At 34.4% G+C, this 22,483-nt stretch overlaps 1 protein-coding gene across 16 annotated transcripts in view; it reads right to left on the bottom strand.

Moving 5' to 3' along the window:
• The window catches only part of FIP1L1 (factor interacting with PAPOLA and CPSF1), a 65,607-nt gene that overhangs the window by 27,493 nt on the left and 15,631 nt on the right, over positions 1-22,483 (bottom strand). For all 16 annotated transcript variants that reach the window (XM_070458051.1, XM_070458053.1, XM_020911320.2 and 13 more), the window contains 3 exons: positions 18,422-18,531; positions 2,537-2,630; positions 639-795 (listed from right to left, as the gene is read on the bottom strand). In XM_070458051.1, the coding sequence (XP_070314152.1) occupies positions 639-795; positions 2,537-2,630; positions 18,422-18,531 (361 nt within the window). The remainder of the gene's footprint in view (positions 1-638; positions 796-2,536; positions 2,631-18,421; positions 18,532-22,483) is intronic.

The raw sequence follows: 22,483 nt of genomic DNA, 5'->3' as shown, positions 1-22,483 counted from the left end.
GAAGGCTATCAGAGAAAAGTTGAAAGTATATAATTAGGGAATTATTTGTGAATTTTTTTCTATTACCATTGATCTAGCTTTTAATAAATAACCAAAGTGGCTAAGAATATGATAAAAACTGACATTAATTTTCTGTCATGTTTAATAGGCCCCTGGCACTCAGAAACAGTCTCTGAAAAGGAAACCAGTATACAAAGAACGATGACAACTAGACTTGAGATTTTCATTTCATTCTCTTCATAGGACATAATTTTTTTTAACCTATGCAATTCTAAAAGTATCTTTAATTTTTTTTTTTTTTCCCAAAACAAGGTAACACGACTCACTGTGAGTTTATACATACACAATTAGCAACTTTAATTTAGGGGAATCACTATATTTTTGGAACACAGTTTTAGTCCACTAGTCTCTATTTTAGTACACTGCCTCTCTGCTTTGCTGAAATTGTTAAGACACATATACATCTGTTTCAGTGTGAATCTATTGAAGATTGAGCATATTTTTCTTGTTCTATTACTTTTAATGTAATGCAGTGAAGATTCTGTTTTCAAACATATACTTTAATTGTTAAGTTCAAAATTTAAAAACACTCACAGACTATTTTTCTTTCAGAATCAAATGTCTTATTTACTATTTACCTGGTGGTGGAATCAGAGGTGGAGCAGTGCTGACAGTTGGAGGAGGTGGAAGAAATGGAGGAGGTGGAAGGTGAGTTGGAGGAGCTCCTGGAGGGAAAAATGGAGGTGGTTTGCTAAAATTGTTGTCTACTTCAGTAGCAGATCTTTCAGAAAGGACCTAAAATCAAAGCACAGTTAAGTAAAAAGGTGAATAAATATTCTTATCTAAGAGTAAACTCACTAAATGAATCTCATTTAATCTAAGAAATAAGTTTTATTCACATACACATATTTTGGAGAAGTAGGACTAATTTTTCTATGCATGGGGTATGTGTGAACATTACATGTATGTGAGTATACATTCAAAACACACTTTTAAAAATGTTCATAGTCAAAGCCTAGGGAAAAAATGAATCATTACAAGTAAAATTTTTATGGAATAATTAAGAGATTTAATAATGTTGTAAACAAGACAAGTATTTCACAAATGAAATGTAATGAGTATTATCTTTGTTATTCAACCAAAGTTAAAGTATTCAAATTAAGACAATATAATCATTAGTCACAGATATCAGAATTAAGAAACTAAGATGGCAGTGGAACCAGATATGCATTATACCAAAGCCTGTCATCATCAGGTTGCAAAGTAAGAGGCTGTAAGGCATGCATCAAATAGGGTAATAGGCAACTGGATATATAAAAAAGCTTCTTCATCTGAGCCGTGTAACTTTAAGAACAAGGGTTTATACTCAGTAAGCAGAAGTATTTACAAAATACCAATCTTTGTGAATAGGTAAGGGACAAGCATCAAACCTACAGGAGAGTGGCACCTAGAAATATGAATTTTTTACAAGATCCCTGATGGATTCTAATGTGCAAATGTGTTTGGAAAAAACAAAAAAAAGCAGGCAACATAATGTTATATATTTATACTTTTCAAATCCTTGCTGGCTAAAGCGTATCATTTAAACATATAGTCCTTCCTTTCATTAACTTTTCCTACATTTAAGTACAGTAATTTTCATAAGGCTTATGTTGAAAAGCTATTTTTAAAAGTAGAAAGCAGAGTTATTTTAAGAATAAGCATGGCCTTTTAATGGTGGTGGGAAAAAAGCAGAGGACTGTCTTCCAGTTTAGGAATAATTTACCTTTAAAGGTGCTAAAAAGAACATTCATAGGATTAATTTACTAAAGGTAATAAGAATCAAAACACTCTGGATATTTTTTAAAGTACTCAGAGAAAGAAAATTAATAATGAAAAAGTGTGGTCAATTAACAGCTGAAAATCTTAAGTTACTCAAGTTCAAATTTGAGTTATCCAAGCTACTAATAACTCATCTCCTTTCATCCTTTTAACTGAAAAGCACGAGATCTATTTCTCTCAGAAATGTCACATTAAATAAATTACGGTACAGCCATAGAATAAATCTATCAAGAGGAGATTTTTACATCAAATTGTTAAGAATATGGAAAAATGCAAATGATAATTTTAAATGGGAAAAAATGGATACACAAAAATATAATCGTAGTTGTATCTGTCCCAATCTTACTTAGTAATGAGGAAAAGATCTATCAAAACGTTAAGAGTAGTTATCTTTAGATGACAGAACTATGGATGATTTTATCTTCTTCTTTAAACTTTTCCCATATCTTCCTTTTTTAGTCCAATACATCACGCTCATAGCAAGGAAAAAGAAATTTTACTGAAAAATATCCAAAGGTTATACATTTTAAATAGAGCAGTTTTTGTAATAACATAGTGATTATGTTGCAATGATTGATTCACATTTTAAATCCCCTTTGTATTAAAAGCACCGAAAAAGTACCTAACACACAGAAGAGTGCTATGACTAAATAAATTAAACTAGAACACAGATATAATCTTTCATTTAAAAATAATAATTCATAAAATACTAAACCTGTATATTGCTGTTTTCATTTGCTCGTCGCCTTCCTTCTACTCGGCTGATAGTTATAGTCTGACCAATAACATCAATTGCCCCAGGTAATCTCCTGTAATGTAAAAATTGAATCATTTCAGTTTCACCTAACTAGATGTTTGGACAATAGTATACACATTAGGTGAGAAATAAAGCCCCAAACCCTTTGCAATGTAATTTAAAATAAAACTATCACAACACACTTTGGAAAAAACTTCATTCAGGTAAAAAGTTTTATTAATGAGCTAAGACTAGCACATCCAACAATGATCGTAATGCTTATTTTAAAGTATTTTTGAAGGTTTTCTTTAAAGTTTATTATTTTTTAGTAGTCTCCAACTGAATTTACCTTTGTGGAATTGAAACAGGTAGCAAATACTAAACAAATGGAAATAAAATTTATTGGCCACTATAATTGTAACACATATCACAGTTATATTACAGATTAAAAAATTCTTCAAAAGGGCCTGAAAGTATATAATGCTCATTTTGAGACATAAAGAATATTTTTCTTAGTAATTTATTCTGAGCATTAGAAAAGAATAAAAAGGGAACCAGTTCTGCATTGCCATTAGAAACAAAGCTTCAAATATTTAAATACCAGACCCACCTCCAACTGTATTTACAATCATTAAAGTTTGTGAGTAGATGGAAAAACAGTCTATCACAAAATAATGCTGCAAATTTAATAGGAAAATCTAACAACTAACAAAAATAAAACAACATTAAAAGCCATTTATGCATGTAATTAAGGACTATATAAAAATGCATATGGTTAATAAAATACAAAAGTCACTTGTAGGCATTGGCAATGAAAAATTGATGCAAATTAGATTAATTTCTCTATCTGTACTTCAGTTCTGAACAACTGTGCTTTTAAAATTTTAGAATAATCAAAATACCATAAATCCTTCCACAGTCATCAAGTTAGGTTCCTTAAAATGACTAGAAACAGCAGCTACTATTTGTTGAGCAATTACATTCTATACCTAAACCTCACAATAACCCTTAAAGAAAATTTAACATATACCAGTCAGAGATGATAAAGCTAGAGCTAGAGTGATGTCACTGATCTCAGGAATAACTAAATGGCAAAACTAATTTACACATCTGAGTCTTTCTGATTTCAAAGCCTCAGATTCCTTCCCTTGAGCCATGCTGCCTTCCAGCGAGATACAGGAGCCCTTGAAAAATTTAGGACTTTTGGAAAGCAAGAATTGGTGGAAATATGTCTCAAGTAAGCCTTGAAATGACCAATAAATAATTTTATGCTCAGAAAAAGAGAGCCCTATAAAAAGCCAATAATGTCATTTGAAATGTCTTCAACTACTGATCCTGCCCATATAAGATTTCTATTAATATATTTTATTAAATGTTCAAGCCTTACTCATTTTATGCCTGGGTCACTGACCTCCCCAAGTTTCCTCATGATCTCAAAGATCAAAAGTGATTTTCCTTCACTGGTATCCTTTAGTATAGCTAGGAAACTATCCTAACATGCACGGATTAGGAAAAATTCATATACTTCTGACAGAATACTGCTGTAATTTTCCCCTAAAACTTATAATACTTATAAAGCTATGACCACTATAATTTCACATGAAATGCACATGTCATCCGTTCTCCCACATAAAAACATATCTCAGATTTTAACATCTTAGCAGATAAAGGTATATATTCTGAGGTCTGGACTTCTCTCACCATTTATTGTACCTAGACTTCATTGTAAAAGTCCTTATTTCTACTGTTTCTCTTCCATTCTCTTCTGTTCTCAATCACCGGATTCTCCCCACTCCAATCTTTTAAAATTTATTCCTGTCAAGAATAAATTCTCACAAAGTTGTTTGGGTTTGTAACCTGCATTACAAATCCTCCGAATTGTTAAAGTAACAAAAGGGAAAGATTCTGTAACTTTGACCATGAACTTCTAAGCATTTGTGCTTTCAAAAATTCAGGGCCACATGGGAGTACTCATTTAACAAAATTTGATCTCCAGTGTAGTTAGAGAAGCCTGATTATCTTTTTCAGCTTTAAATGGATTACTCTATCACTAAAAGGGCTTCCCCAGTGGCTCAGAGGTAAAGAATCCGCCTGCATGCAATACAGGAGCTGCAGGAGACAAGGGTTTGATCCTTTGGTGGGCAAGATCCCGCGGAAGAAGGCATGGCAGCCACTCCAGTATTTTTGCCTGGAGAATCCCATGAACAGAACCTGGTGGGATATGGTCCATATGGTTGCAAAGAGTCAGACATGACTACAGTGACTTAGCTGGCTATCACTAAAGATTCAAAATGGCAAATACTATGTTTCTAAAAACATACAAATGAGAAGGTAGTCTTAACAAACATACATGGCTAGAGGGAGTCTAAAAAATTGCAATTCCTTATATTTCCATAATGGTAACATCTCCTTGCCCAAGCACTTTTACCACACAAATTGATTTAACTTAATCAAAAATTTTGTTAGGAATTAGAAATTGATGAGAAATTTTGTTATTTTAGAACAGATACATATGTATCACAGTAACATTTACTTTGATAATAATTAATATTAATATAGAATAATTAAGTATCATTCTGATGCCACATTATGGAGAACAATATTGAACCATATTATTATTAAAGTTTCTGATGCACCACTTTCTATTTCAGTGTATAGAAAAAGATTTAGTAGAGCTTCACCATGCAGATATAACTTGGATTTCTACAAATTATAGATTTAATTGGACTTAAAAACTTGTTCAGTAAGGCAGACAGCAGTTAATGTAGTTATCAAGATTCTCTTCTCTATATTAGACTCAATCACACAGTAAAAAGTGAAAAGACAGTAACTAACCATGGTAGATGGTTTCATCAATCTAGTTTAATGCAGGCAGTAAATATTCACAAGAACCTCCACCTCTCCTCCTAACACAGGTGAATATGAAAACAACTCTGAAATTTTAATGGAATCAAATTAAAATGCCATATTTTGATAACTCTGATGTTCCAGAAGGGCTATGAGAGCTGCTTACATAGATACAACAGAAAATCTAAAGTAATGAACTCGGGACCAAGAGAAGATAGACAAAAGGTTAGTTATTAATCTTTGTCCACAAATTTATCTCTCAGTTTATTTTTTAACAGTCAAAATAAAGGACATTCTTAATAACAAGTCTCTAGTGTGCATTTAAGATAAAAACAAAACACTAGCTCTGAAGATTACTTTTCTTGGTAATTATGATAGCTAGCATTTACTGAACATCTACATACAGTGCTAGGAAAGCACTGTTCTAAGCACTTTACATATATTTACATCTCATAACAATCCTATGAGGTAGTACTTTACCTCTCTCATTTTATAGACAGGAGTAAAAAGACAAAAAGTTTCTCCTTTGATTACATCTTAAGTTTTTTTTTTTAAGTAGTTGTTTAGCTTTTAAACCACAAAACAGTTATTTAGCAAATATATTTTACACAGAAATCCAGCACATACATTATATAAAAAACAAAAACAGCAGTTTCATAAAACAGTACTAACACACACTATAAAGGAAAATCAAATATGCCTTTATTAATATTTACATATAATACAGGGGAAAAAAACTAAAACGAATTAATATTTGGTGGTTCAGACCACCAAACTGATCTCATACCCCACTAATGGATGGCAATTTCATGCTTTGAAAAACACTGAAATAGTGACAAAATTTCCAATATTACTATAGCCAAAATGGAAGTGAATTTCACATCCCTTTTCTCAAGTTTCCTCCATACTGGGTGAAGCATAACAATGTACGAGTCAGTAAAAGCAATTTAATCAGGGAGCAAACAATGTGGTTCGAGAACACTGCCCTCTTGATGGTCAGGCTTACTCTAAGGATTCAACTGTACTTCTGAGCAAGAGTTTTTAACTAGCATGCATGGGATACAGAGAAATCAAGAAGTCCCTGAGCCTAAATATGTACATAAAAATACATGTATTTTCTAGGCAAAAGTCCACAGTTTGCAGCAAATTTTCAAAGGGCTTACTGCTTCAAAGAAAGTTGAGAACCTCTTGTCTAAAAAAAACCAAAAGGAATGAAACACATATCCTTGCAGAAATCTATGAATGTGGTTTTCTCACTACAGAGGTTCTAATAAGAACGAAGCAGGAGATATTTCAAGAGTGAAATCTCTAGGAAAACACTATGTGACTATTTCATATTGCCAAATTAAAGACAGATGTACTTGGTGGTATGATTATCTAACTCAGGTCATACATCTGAATAGATGGCTGTAACAATTCTGCATGAAAACTGATATTACATTTTTTTAAGCTACATAGGAAAAAGAGCCTTAAAAGACATGTAGAATGGATTTAGTCATATCAGATGGGAAGGGAGGACATTTTAGATGACGGAAGAACAAGAGTGGGATAAATATTATGCGCTGGATTCCAAATATACTATCAACCAATCTATTTGCAACAGGAAAAGCAGGATCCACTTTTGGTAGAAATTACCATATTTTAAGCTCAGCTGCATTTTTTAAATGTATCACTGATAGGAAAAGACATGCTTCTACAGGTAATTTAAAAAAATAAAGACCTTCATATGTACAATCACATAAAATCTTACAAGCCACACAATATAGCAACATGCATTCAGAGTGCTCAAATGCTTTGAAGAACAGGTACATTTTTCTCAGTATACAAATCTCATTTTTTTCAGTATACAAATTAAGACAGAACAGTAAGCAGTGCAAGAACAAATGAGGAAGTCAATCTTAGATTTAATGCTCATTTAACATCCACTTCAAAAGTCTTATGTTTGTCTATTATAAGAAACCCAGGCAGGTTTAAATATTTTAGTAATTCTACACTGTAATGGAATTTTTATTATTCGTCTTTCAAGAGTTTGAATTAGTTTAAAAGTATTACGATGTTGGCAAAAAGCTTAATAAAACAATGTAGAATTTGCAACTAATAAACAGGAGCACAGTTTAAAATTTAAAATGGAAACAAAATACAGAAATAAACTGAACACTGTGATAAGATTGTAGAAATCATCTGTAATGCCAATTCTAATTTTCTGTGTTCATTCTACTTCATTCCTCTCACTAACTGGCTTTACAAGAGTAACAAATCTGAATGAACAAAACAAAGTAGACTCAATACTAGACTATTATTCTTTACAGTGAGCTTCAAGAGTTAAAACAAAACAAAACACGGTACTATATAAATTAACAGTAACATGGTGAGAAAAGTCTGTGTCTCCAAATACAGTAATTTATGAAAAGGATTTCAACCATCGTACAATTGTTCTTACATAGACTTAAGGAATGCTTCAGAACTAACCTCCCATTTCTCAGCTACATTCATCTTAAGAGCTGGAATCTCATTTTCTATCTTCTGCTCTAAGAAACTGTGTGCAGCTTTCATTTACAGTTTTTACTTTTAATTTTCAAAAGCATGAAATACACACTGAAAATACAGTGCAGAAATTCCTAGTAACTACCCCCTGACACTAATCACAAAATCAGAATAGGAGTTTTCTAAGTTACTGAAACCATCTTTTTTGGGGGGGGAGAAGGCAAAGTGTGGGGGGAGTTACATAGTCTAAGTACTGAGATGTATCATTTTCAGATTAAAGAACTAGCATCTTCCTTAAAACTGGCCAATTTATTTCAAGAAATAAGCTTACATCAAAAGAAAAACTAAGTTAAAAATTGTAAGTCAAATGATCTATATAAAAGAAACTTCAGATGCTAAAATAGTAGCAGTAAAAGCAACAAATACAAAGTTTAAAGTTACATTAAAATCAATGATTTTAAGTATCTCTGTGGCTTTGCTTATGAAAGTCAACTTGCCTGACTGGCAGCATTTGAAGGTGAAAAGAACAGGGATCCTTGCCCTGGCTCTGCCTCTAACTTAGCCATGAATCTGGGCAAATTCCCTAATTTCTCAAATCTCCTCTTCCATGTAAACCAGGGACTAGTCAGAAAATAAAGAATTTCAGGATTAGAAGGGCTTTTTCAGATAAAGTAGTCCAGCTCCATCATTTTACAATCATGGAAACAGAAGCCTAGACATTTAAGAAAACTATCCTAAATTAACATAAGTGCAAACCCAAATATAATATCCAAATCCAATGTCCATGTCATGAAACTGCTGTAAATTTAAGAAAGTAGTCATTCTCTTTCTACAAATACGGCTACTGATTCATTATCGATAGTAGAATGACGAAAACAAATGCTCTATTGTCTGGCCCTTTGGGGATCAGTAAATAGGCTGTTCATGTTGCTGGCCAGGTTAAATATAAATCCAAGTGTTTATTTATACACTATAACAACAAAGTTAGTTATTAATTAGAAATTATATTAGTAACACTGCTATTAAACTTTGAGCTCCACAGAAATATTAAAAGTGAAGACTCAAACACCACTCCACACCAGTCACATCTAACTTTTCTTTATTCAAAACAACTCTTAAAGTTTTCTATTTGTTCTTCAAGGAGAATTGCAACTTTAAAACTAAACTCCCTGGTAGTCCCATGGTTAAGAATCTACCTGCCAATGCAGGGGACACGGGTTCGATCCCTGGTCCAGGAAGATTCCACATGCTCTGGGGCAACTAACCACACGAGCCACAACTACTGAAACCTGCTTGCTTTAGAGCCCATACTCCACAGGAGACGCCAACACAATGAGAAGCTCGAACACTACAACTAGAGATTAACCCCTGCTACCCACAACTAGAAACAAGCCTCACACAGTAACAAAGATCCAGAGCAGACAAAATAAAAAATATATTAATTTTAAAACTAAGATCAATATAACACATCTGCAAAAATATCAATGAGGGTACCTTTAAAATAATAGTCATATATGCAAACTGTCATTCTATAACCTATTAAAATAATATATGCAACTTGAAACTATTCTAAGACTATAAATAATATATTTTGGTCTGCGTCAATGATCATTTGGATATTTACTGAAAAGTCAAGAATATTTTTGACTTTTCAATAAATACCCTTTTGAGAATGAGTAAGTTTATTTTCTCTTAAGAAATTTTATCAAAGCAAGTTGACTAGAAAATTCATACTCACAGGGAATATATAATGGAGACCCCCAAGGAAAAGAAATTGAAGAAGACATGGTTCCTCCCTTTACTTTTCTTTTAGGTGCTGTGACAAAAACATCTGATCATAATTTATATATTTAAGTCTGTAAGTGAAAGTAATTAAAAGCACACTAATATATAGCATCAAGTTGCCCAGGAGAAAAGCTTTAAATTCTTTAACAATAAAGACACACAAAATACACTTCCATATACTATCACCTTGTTTAAAACTTCAAATGATAAATTAGGAAGGTTCTTAGTTTGCATTACTAGTCAAGCAAAGTATAATTGCTTAGACTGATGAGTGTTTGCAATGTACTTTTATACCCTAACATACTTGCTTCTCACTTACATCCCTTAGTCTAGAAATTATTACTCCCGTTTTGCAGACTCAAGAGTTTACAATATCCATCCAAGGTTGTACGCTTTGTAAATTTAAGATTTTCAACACAAACCAAAATTCTATGAAGAATGGATATGAGAAATAAGCATAGAAACAATAGGGAGATAATATTTCCAAAGACACCTGGTAGACCCACCTAAAAGAAAGGCGGGTTTACACACCGTAGTTGGAAATAAAGATGGAAAAGATTCAGGGGTGTCCAATTTTATACAGGTCCTAAAGACTGAAAAGGTCAATTTTCATTCCACTTCCAAAGAAGGGCAATGCCAAAGAATGTTCAAACAACTGCACTCATTTCATATGCTAGCAAGGTAATGTGCAAAATCCTTCCAAGCTAGGCTTCAGCAGTACAAGAACAGAGAACTTCCAGAAGTACAAGCTATGTTTAAAAAAGACAGAGGTACCAGAGGCCAAATTGCCAACAACTGTTGGATCATAGGGAAAGCAAGGGAATTCCAAAAAAAAATCTACTTCTGCTTCACTGACTACACTACAGCCTCTGACTGGGTGGATCACAACAAACTGTGGAAGATTCTAAAAGAGAAGGGAATTCCAGACCACCTTACCTGTCCCCTGAGGAAGCTCTATGCAGGACAAGAAGCAACAGTTTGAACTGGACATGGAAGAACGGACTAGTTCAAAATTGGGAAACGAGTACCTCAATGCTGTATGTTGTCACCCTGCTCCATGCAGAGCACATCATGCAAAATGCTGGGCTGGATGAATCACCAGCTGAAATCAAGATTGTTGGGAGAAATATCAACAACCGCAGCCGTGCAGTTACCATAAGATACCATCCTAATGGCAGAAAGCAAAGAGGAACTAAAGAGCCTCTTGATGAGGGTAAAAGAGTGAAAGCTAGCTTAAAATTCAACATTCAAAAAACTAAGATCAGGGCATCTGGTGTCATCACTTCATGGCAAATAGAAGGGGAAAAAGTGGAAAGAGTGATAGATTTTATTTTCCTGGGCTCCAGAATCATTGCAGATGGTGACTGCAGCCATGAAATTAAAAGACACTTGCTCCTTGGAAGGAAAGCTATGAAAAACCTAGAAACTGTATTAAAAAGCAGAGACATCACTTTGCCAACATAGGTCTGTATAGTCAAAGCTTTGGTTTTTCCAGTAGTCATGTACAGATGTAAGAGTTAGACTATAAAGAAAGTTAAGTGCCAAAGAGTTGATACTTTGAAATTATGGTGCTGGGAAGACTTTTTGAGAGTTCCTTGGACTGCAAACCAATCAATCCTAAAGGAAATCAGTCCTGAGTATTCATTGGAAGGACTGATGCTGAAGCTCCAATGCTCTGGCCACCTGATGCAAAAAGCTGACTCATTGGGAAAGACTCTGATGCTAGGAAAGATTTGAGGGCAGGAGGAGAAGGTGATGACAGAGGATGAGATGGCTGGATGGCATCACTGACCTGATGGACATGAATTTGAGCAAACGCCAGGAGATAATGAAGGACAGGAAAGTCTGGTGCACTGCAGTTCATGGGGTTGCAAAGTGCCAGACACAACTGAGTGGCTGAACAACAACAAAGACTGACTCAGACAGGTAGATTTTATTTCAGATAGTGAAATGCACCCAGGGTGTTTGAAAATAATTGAAGTTGTTCAAAGTAAAATTCTAAAGAAAGTTAATTTTATCTTGTGTGTTTAACTACTTCACTCCTGCCAATCCTTTAATACCCTTTTAAAGCAATAGGAAAAATATTTATATTTACACATCTGCTTATTTATATTAAAAAACAGGAAGAATAAACACAAAAACTATATGAACTGAAACTTTATTAACAGAAATGAAAAAAACTGGGCAAAGAGTAATTTGAGTACACTTTTAGATAGCCTTGCCTGTGGAACTATGTTAAATGTTCTGAACATGTACAAAAAAATAAGTGTGGAGAAGAAATGCTAATACTGAATAGCACCAAACAATGGATCAAATTATCTTTTAAATGATTAATAAGAAGATTCAATACGAAATAAGGAAAGAGGAGTAGAATCTGTGGTTTCAAACTGGAAGTAAATGAAACATGACTGTGTGACTAAAATTTTACAAAAATAATGTACATATGGCAACTTCATATCAAAACTGCTTAATTTTTCCTATCTCTGAGTGCTGAAAAGGACTAGAAGGACTGTAACACCTCAGTAGCAATGAGATAATTAGTGCCAAGAGTGTGGTTTCTAACTACCGCTTCCAACTAAAAAGCATCAGGAGGCTGATTCATGTCAATGTATGACAAAAACCACTACAATACTGTAAAGTAATTAGCCTCCAACTAAAAAAAAAAAAAAAAAGCATCAGGATCCCTCAAGAAATGGATGCTACTATGGAAGGGGCCGGGAAAGTATAAGACAAGGCTAAAACATCTAGGAGTACCAGAAAATAAAGAAGTCATCAAAAAAAGAGATGGTTGGGACACGTCAAAAGGTCATAGGAGCCGGTTTAAAGCTCCCACAGACTAAATTTGAAATAATTTGAGAATCAGTAAGAATTACAGTGTGTGTGTGGTATCCACACAAACTAATAAGCCATATTAATGTCACACATACTCTCTCAGGCATATAAAATAAAAACTGCATCTAATAATAAATAAGTGAGGGAGGTGGGAAAACTCATTTTTAAAGTAGAATGCCAACTAAAATGCAAGAGGAATAACAGACGATAACTATTTTGAAGTAATAACTGATTAAATCAAAATCATAACTGAACATTAAAATTCTTGGAAAAGTCCAAAGACAAAAAGAATATTGATGCAGTCTCACAGATTACTTATTTATACAGTAACTTTGTAGAAACCCAAAGTACACCACAACAACTAAGTAATTAAGTTATCATCACTAATAATGAGACAAATTGACATCACGCACCTACAGGCTAACTCAATGAGAAGAACACAGCATTACTTAGGTAATATCCCTGTCCAAAAAGCAAAAACTAAACCTAATAATACAGAAATATCAGACAAAACCAGATCAAAGGATGATTTACAAAATAACCAGACAGAATTCTTTAAGAGTTAATGTCAACAACCCCAAAGAATGCTCATGCTGTCCTAGATCAAAGATAGAGATAAAAGAATTAATTGTAATGAATTAGACTGAACCCTAAATCCAGGAGGAAAGAAAAGAATTATCATGAAAGATATTATTGAAATATAGTAATCAGCAAAATTTATTGGTTATATATTAAAGTACTGATTCATTATTAGATGTTCTGACTTTGGTAACTATTCTCTGTAATTATGGAACACAATGTCTTTGTTCTTAGGAATATACATTGAAGCAGTCAAGGGAAAAGGGTATAATGTCTATAATAAGCATTCAAATGGTTCAGGAAAAAATATTTCTGAGAAATTATAAAGCAAATATGGCAAAAAGTTAATCATTAGTGAATCTGAGTGAACTGTGAATAATACTTTTCCTGCACCTCTTCATAAGTCTAAATTTTTTTTCAATACTAAAAAAATGAAAAAAATAAATGAGGGGGCACAACAGGGGCTTCTGGTAGTAATGGTAATATTCTGTTTCCTGTTCTATATGAAAACTTTTAAAAACTAAGCAAAACATTCTGATATGTTCAATATTAACATTTTATTTAATTATGTCAATTTGCTGGGCAGTACAGAAAGTCAGAAATCCAACATTTCTACTGATAAAGTACAAAGAACCATTAAAAAATAATTTCTATGCAAACATTCTATCAGTCACCTATATGTTAATAAAATAATCTAAGATTTTAAAAAAAGAAATAGTGACTACATCAGTAGTACACCTCATCACTGCTAAATACTTGCTATGTGGTCTCTATTATGACTTAAAAGACATTCACTGTTTTCCCCCTGAAGTCAATAGAAGCTTACTTTCAAAAACATCTAATTTCCATAAGTACAGAGAATAAAACAGATACACTTTGTAAATATATAAGAATAAAAAACAAATATTTATTTAGAGAAATACTTCACAGTGGCTGAAAAGTATCCTTTTGATCAAGTAAAGATGAATCCCGAAAACAAATTTTTCTAATGAGCAATGAATACTGTTCTCTGTATCCAAAAGTGACAGTACTGACATGCTGGGTTTGTTTCTACAAGCTGCGGTGGCAGTATCCATCCTTTTCAGGAGTAGTGATGAGTCAGCTAATTCTTTCAGTCCTTTGCTGCATCCTCTGTACTGTGTCATACCCACCAGTGTCCCTTCATCACTCCTTGCATCCATGATCCATCATTATAATCATGCTTTCAAGTACATTTTCCTTGCCCTCTCTATATCCCTTTGTCATACATGTCTGGGAAAACTTCAACTCCTGCTAAATCCAATTCCAGCCACTCTTCATGAACACATGAACACCTGACAATGGAAAGAGGAACATACCCAAACAAGTTGACTGGTCTCATTTCAACTTATGGCTATCAACCTCAAGAACAGTTCGGAATGTAGAGTTTCTTTTCCTGTGTCACCAATTTTTCACTCTTCTAACTCATTCCTATCAGCATATAAAAATGCTGTGATTTCTGATGTAAAGTAATTAGCCTCCAACTAATAAAAATAAATGGAAAAGAAAAATGCTGTGATTTCTCCCATCTGGGGGGGAAAAAAGCCCTCACTTGACCCCACATTTCCCTCCAGGTAACTGCCTAGCAATCCTACTTCTTTTCCCTAGTTTATTCATACCCCTCTAAATAACTATTTCATATCATCTCCTCTCCTCTCAAATATTCAATACTCCCTTCCATTATTCTCACTTTTACCAGATAAGTCTGCATCCTATGCTGCTGGGAAAAATTGAAGCAATCACAAAGAGAACTTTCAGTGGTTCCCATCATTATTAACTATCCACCACCCTCACCAACCCCCACACACCTTCACTGAATCCTGGCCTTCCTCCTATTGTTGTTTAGTCTTTAGGTTGTGCCTGATTCTTTTGTGACCCCATGGACTGTAGCTCACCTGGTTCCCCTGCTCATGGGATTTACCAGACAAGAACACTGGAGTGGGCTGCTATCTCCTACTCCAGGGATCTTCCCAGCCCAGGCATAAAACTTGTGTCTCCTGCATTGGCAGGAGGGTTCTTTACCACTGAGCCACCAGGAAAGCTCTCCTTTCTCCTACTACAATAAATGAATTGTCTCCGCTTCTCCTTAAGGTTAAATCCTTCACTTGCACACTACATCCACAAGCTCTGACCTTAAGGACATTGCTTTAACAACGGTACTTTCTCCTTTCTTACATCATTAATTTTCCCTTCTAGTAACTCATCCTCGTAAGTATAAAAACATGTTAGAATTCCATTTCGGCAAAAACAAACAAAAATCTCCTCCCAATCCCACGTTTCCCTCTAGATACTGTCAAAAGTATCCCAAATTTCTCTCTAGATACCCTCAAAAGGAAAACAAAAAACCTCAAAAAAAATTGTTCATTCTAATCCCTTGTTCTAGTTGTCTCATTCTAATTCCTTCCTCCTATGTTGTCTCCTGAATCCGTTCCAAAAATTCTTTCTAAAATCTTCATCTTACACCACTTTAAAACGATTCTGGTCAGAATCACCACAACCTTTGCATTCTAAAATCTCAGTCAGCCCCAGTCCTCTTATTCCTGGTCAGTCAATATTATTTGATAGTTAAACATTCCTCTTTGTTCCTTTTTAAGATGTACACTGGGTTTTCTTCTTATTTCATTAGTCATCATCTCTACTAAGTAGTCTCCTCTTACTTACTGGTCCATCCTTATTTTTCTGACCTGCATGGAAGTGCCTCAAGGCTCTGTCCACTTATTACTTCTCTATTAATACTTAACTCTTTCATAGTCTAATTCAGTTTCATAGACTCAAACAAATATTATTTAAACACTGATCATTCCCAAATTTGTACCTCTATTCTATACCTTTCCCCTCCACTCCAGATCCATTTATCCATTTCCCATGAAAATTTTATACTCGTAAATCTAGAAGACATCTCAATTTTATCATGTCCTAAACTGAACTTCTGAAATTCTCCCTCCAAAAGTAATTTCTCCTATAGTCTTTTCTACCTCATATAAAAATGATCTTTTTACGTTTGAAATGTAAATAGTATCTGACTAGGTCTCACCATCTGCACCTCCACCACCTTGGTCCAAGTTACCATTATCTTTGCTAGATAACTGCTGCAGCCTCCTAACTGGCCTCCCAATTACTGCCCTTAATCCCTCTGTAATCTGAGCTTAATAAAGCAATTAAATTGAGACTTTAAAAACCCAAATCAGATTACTTCATTCCCTTGCTCCAAATCTGATGGAGACTCCCCATATATTTCATGTACAGGAAAAGTCAACCCCTTATAATGGCACAATGTCCTACATAATTTGACCCAAATTTTTAAAGCAGGGTGGCGGGGGGAGAGGGGATGCATTAGTTAGAAGTGGGCAAAATACAGAAAAACTGCTATTGATTCAATTAATCATGATAATGACATCTAAAAATAATTATTATATATGCACTGCTATTCTAAACACCTTCACTAAATTAATCCATTTAATATACATTGAGGGTATTATTGTAATATTACTGCATTTTGGAGAAGGCAATGGCACCTTACTCCAGTACTCTTGCCTGGAAAATCCCATGAATGGAAGAGCCTGGTGGGCTGCAGTCCATGGGGTTGCTAACAGTCAGACATGACTGAACAATTTCCCTTTCACTTTTCACTTTCATGCACTGGAGAAGGAAATGGCAACCCACTCCAGTGTTCTTGCCTGGAGAATCCCAGGGACGGGGGAGCCTGGTGGGCTTCCATCTATGGGGTTACACAGAGTCAGACATGACTGAAGACTTAGCAGCAGCAGCAGGATTACTGCATTTTATAGACTAAGAAGTGAAAGAACAAGAAGATGGGGGATGTACCCAAGAACACGCAGCTTGTAAGTGATACAGCCAGAAACGGAACCAAAAGTCTGGCCCTGGAGTCCAAGCTCTTACACTATTTTAGAGTACAGAACACCACAAACTCAATGAACGAAAGTTGGTCTCATGTAAAATATGAAAAAAACAAATACTATATGTTGAAAGAACCAATATTCCTCACTTATCATAACTTATTAGACAAACATTTTATGAGATTGCATTCAGTTTAAAAAACCTTATCTGGAAACATCCACACTTGTAATTGTTATGCTGAGAAAAGACAGTCAAAATCTGAGATGGCTTTATGACCTTTAATTTTGGCTGAAAGCTTTAAAATTTTCTTTTAGAGCTAAACTACATGTTTTCTTCCTACACTCATACAGTATGAAATATCATAAGTCTGTTCTGGGAGAAGGCGAGGGTGGGATGTTTCAAGAGAACAGCACTGAAACATGTATATTATCTAGGGTGAAACAGATCACCAGCCCAGGTTGGGTGCATGAGACAAGTGCTCAGGCCTGGTGCACTGGGAAGACCCAGAGGGATCGGGTGGAGAGGGAGGTGGGAGGGGGGACCGGGATGGGGAATACATGTAAATCCATGGCTAATTCATTTCAATGTATGACAAAAACTACTGTAATGATGTAAAGTAATTAGCCTCCAACTAATAAAAATAAATGGAAAAATAAATAAATAAATAAAACATGCTTGCGTGTGTGCTAAAAAAAAAAAAAAAAAGAAAAGAAAAGAAATATCATAATGACAGTAAACTACATAAAATAAGTAAGTAACACAAAAAGTAAATGATCTGGCTGAGAACTAGTCACAATTGAGTTATTGACTTGTTTCAGGGTCATAGAAATAACTGATTTAAGTCATCTTTATCTAACCCAAGATTAACCTGCTGATATCAAACTTCCCTAATTTTAGCTTACCCTTTATCATTTTCCTAGTAACAGGCTAATCACGTTACGCTTAAGTTAAAAGGACATTTGCCAAAATATTTGCCTCCTACAATTGGTACCCTATGCAACTTAAAGTTAGGTATTATCACAACAAACCAAAGAAAGAAAAGAAAATGGCTTTAATTTTGAAAGATTCCTCAGACTAAAATTTCTATGATGTTTTACTAAAATCAGAAAACATCTTTAGGGCAGTAGCTCTAGACTTAGGATGTTCAATAATTCTTTATGAAAGAACAATAAGCACAGAAAACAGCAAGGCCACTGTTATCACCACCTTTCTGGAATATGAGATTATTGTCTCTTTGTATATACACATGTAACTATACTCCATGGTTCATTCCTTGCTTACCTAGATTTTTCAGATGAAATAGCACTCAGCAGAGTTTTTCACAAAGAATTCGTTTTGTACTAAAAACCAAATGGAAGGTTCCAGTTTTTTGATGTATCATTTGGAGATTTTATACTTTACATAGCATTTAAGGTGAAGAAACCAATGCCTCCAAAAGCTAACCATCAGTGTCTTACCAACCTGCTTGGTGGGAGTCCAGTCTTGAACAAAGAAGGAGGAGAAGTGAACTCCGCTTTTGTAGATGGAAGCGCTGTTTCCTTCTCTGCGTTTCCAGTTCTCCCCTGCTGTACCTTAAAAAAAAGGGTTATTAGCTTGTTTAATGAAACACTGAAAGATGAAACAGTAAAGATGTTGACATAAATTCATAATGTTTTATTTCAAATTAAATATGAAGAAAGTTTTGTTGCCAAATATGTAATAAAATTAAACCTATTTTAGAATAGCATTAAGTGAAAGGCACCAAACATAGATCGTGGGATCAAAATGTTTCCAACTACTAAAGAGTTCAAATTAATGTCACTTAAAGTCCAATAAACTGTAACTCTTAAAGACTTCCATAAACTCCCTCAGATCACTATAAATACGTCCAAGATACTTGTTTAGTACTCCATGTTTCAGAGTTCAAGAAAGGCCTTGGAGAATTCAGTACACCTAGAAGCTGGAAGTCAGTCATCTGCCTCCTTCATCTTTCTTCTTACTCTTTACATTCGGTTATAAACCAGTTATCTACTTAACTCCATAATTTCTCCCATATTTGCCCATCCGTTGTGCTCCTATCAGATCCTTGAGAACGGTCCAATCATATTCCTTAGATTGGTGAAAATCTTTATGCTCTTTTGCTTTCATACTCATCTTCCTAACTTAAAATCATCGTTAATTTATTAAATTTAAACAAAGTTCAAGCTGACCTATACTTAAAAACATCTCTACTATCTTAGGCCCTATTTAAATTCTACTGCCCCTGTTCAGTCTAAATTCAGCATCACTCTCCTTCCCCATGAGGCAAAAGCCAAGAGAACTTAAGACACCTTGACTCTGCTATATTCAAACCACTCATTCAACTCCAGAAACCATCTCTCTCTCAAATAAACATTATGTGGAACTCACTTTTAAATAAAGTATTAATGCTAAATCCTAATTATATAAGAGATGATGAGGATCAGCACCTAGACAATGAGGATAGAAAGACAAATAGATTTGATAGACATGTGACAGGAAAAATTCAGAGTGTAGTGACAGGGAAAATAAACATGATTTATTTGTTCAACATTTATTATCTACTATGTACCAGGAACTGGGACCACAGAGAGAAATACAACAAAATCCCATACTGTGGGGAAATTAGACACACAAAGCATCAGAGCAATGTAACTGTTATGGAAAAAATAACTGGGATAAAAAGATCCTATGAGAACATAGAAAAAGAAATGTGCTGATCTTCCTGGGGATGTGAAGGATATTCAAAAATGACACTAAGGTCTCAAATACTCTCCTGAGCACCTAGCTTCTTACCATGTCTAACAAGCATCTCAGACTCATATGGACAAAACAAAGCTACTGACTTCCCTCTATCCACCAAACTGGTCCTCTCCAAGTCTTCCTCCTATAAGTAAATGGCACCATCATCTACCAAGTTGCTCAATAAAAAGAAAAACAAAACCTTAGCAATTAGCCAATATACCTGCACATCTGATATCAACTTTACCTTGACAATATATACCAAATTCAACCACTTATTATGTTCACTACTAAAATTCAGGTCAAACCCATCACCACATCTCAACTGTTCTGCTACATTACCTGGACTCTTTCCTTTGATCTTACCTCTCTAAAATCCATCCTCTGTACACAGCCAAAGCAATCTTTGGTATGGGCCCTGCCTACCTCCCCAACTTATTTTAACAACATCCAATCACAATGGCCTTTTTCTTCTTTTTAACAGATAAGTTCCTCCTTAATGTTGCTTTTGCACTAGATGGTCCTTTTGCTTTATAAGATCATCATGACAACCCCCTTGCAATCATTCAAGTACTGTTCAAATATTTCCTTGAAATGGCTAATCCCAGTCTCCATCATGTCATCTCTATCACATTACTATTTCGTATTTTCTTCATAGAATTTCTTACTAGTGTCATTATCTAAAGTCCTCTTATTTATGTTTATTGTCTGCCTGCTGCCACTATAAGATAGGATCTTGGAAAACATGGATGTCATCCAGCTTAAATCTATATCCTAATAGCCTAAATATATTGGCACACAGTCAGTGCTCAAATATATTTGCTATGTGACTGGCTTTGGGACTTAGCTTAAATGTCACTTCTTTTAAAGTCATTCATAAGGGAAGCCCACTTGGAGTTTATAACAACATAATTTTTGCCATGCTTTTCTAATTATCTTTCCCATTAAGTCAGATAATCTCTAAGACCACAAAATCTATGTCTATAAATGCTTATTTCCTCTTTCCATTCGAACCTAAGAAACTTCCTCACACAGACAATGCTCAATTAAAAATTGGGAAGGAGGAAAAATAAAAACTGGGAAGGAGGAAGGGAGAAGGGTTGGAAAGAAGTAGGGAGTGGAGGGAAGAGAGTAAAATTAGAGTATTTATAGCACAGGAAAAAGTGGGAGAAGGTAACAGGAAGACACGGAACATTTTTAAACATGTAAAAATTGCTGTTTCCTAACTTAGTTTTCTTTTCTTGTTAATTTCTTCATAATATACTCAAATAATTCTGAAAATCTTCACCATTTTAGCAACCCTCCTAATCAACTTGCAATAGCACTATCACCTTATCTTCAAGTTACACTCAGCATTAATAGACTCAAAACTTGTTTAGTCAGAACATACTGAGATTACTTTTTCCGCATGATCTAATATTTTAATAAAAGACTATAAAAAAAGAGAAATAACTCTAAGACATCATGACTGATTTTATAAAACAAACTCAGAATTTATGTATCCAAAGAAAAGTTAACTGAAGTCTATAACCTTAAGAAGCTATTTAACCAAATTATCAAATTATGCCAAAACTTATTTTGTAAAATTTCCTTCAACTGCCCTTTATAGCATTATTTACAAGCTTAATATTACAAAATAATATCTAAAAATAAATTGTGAAATACCCAAATGAAGGAATATGCAAGTATTTATAAAGTGTTATTTATCAAAAAATTTTATTAACCGAGAAAAATACCATATGTTAAGATGAAAAAATAAAAGTAGAAAACCACATAAATTATTACAATTTTGTTTCAACTCACAAGAACAAAAATATTGGGAAGACAACAAAAGTCAGGACTTTGAAAGCAGATGAAAGAAAAGTAACTGAGCAAACCAAAGAATCTGAATCCTAAGTCAGCAACGAGAAAGCAAAGACACATTGATTTTCATAGCAAGACCTGCAAAGATTCAGGAACTGACAACTCTAGCTGCCAAAACACTTCAACCAGTCAAGTATAAACATAAACCCTCGGGTAGGAGACTAATATCTTCTCTGAAAACTCAGATTTCAAAAACAAAAACCCAAAAAAGCAAAAAGATAAAGATACTAACCATCAGAGACTGAAAAATGCTTAACCCTACAGTCAAGTACACAATCAACAAGTTCTACCCATAGGCACAGACCTCTCAGTGGCCCACACACTCATGAGTTAGTAATGGCCAGGGATCAACAAATATTGAGAAAAGTCAAAGGCGAAAGCCAAAAACAACAAACTTAAAAAATCAACTTGGAGAAAACAGACTATGCACAAAAAAGAAAGCCTAACAGAAAATATCATTAAGATATTCTGAGAGACAGAGGGAGAAAAAACACTGCATGCTTGAGTCAGAACAGGATGCTAGGGGTGTCCCTAGTGGTCCAGTGGCTAAGAATCCACCTTGCAATGCAAGGGAAACCGGTTTCATCCCTGGTTTGATCCCTAGTCCAGGAAGATCCCACATGCCACTGAGCTATTGAGCCTAGAGCCTGTGCTCTGTAACAAAAGAAGCCACCACACCACTAGAAGAGTAGCCCCCACTCGCTGCAACTAAAGAAAGCCCACATGCAACAACAAAGACTCAACCGCAGGTAAAAACTAAAAATAAATATATATATTTTTTACAGAAAAGAATCGATACTACAGTTAATTACTGAAGAAAAATCTTCTTATATATTAAAAAACATAACAGTAGAAATGAAAAAGTGAATAAAAGCACTCTGAAGCCAAAGAAATCTCCAGATAATGGAAAACAAAGAGATA

The sequence above is a fragment of the Odocoileus virginianus genome, chromosome 29 (genome assembly GCF_023699985.2).
Source record: "Odocoileus virginianus isolate 20LAN1187 ecotype Illinois chromosome 29, Ovbor_1.2, whole genome shotgun sequence".
Lineage (NCBI taxonomy): Eukaryota > Metazoa > Chordata > Mammalia > Artiodactyla > Cervidae > Odocoileus > Odocoileus virginianus.
This window is presented reverse-complemented; position numbering and strand designations above follow the sequence as displayed.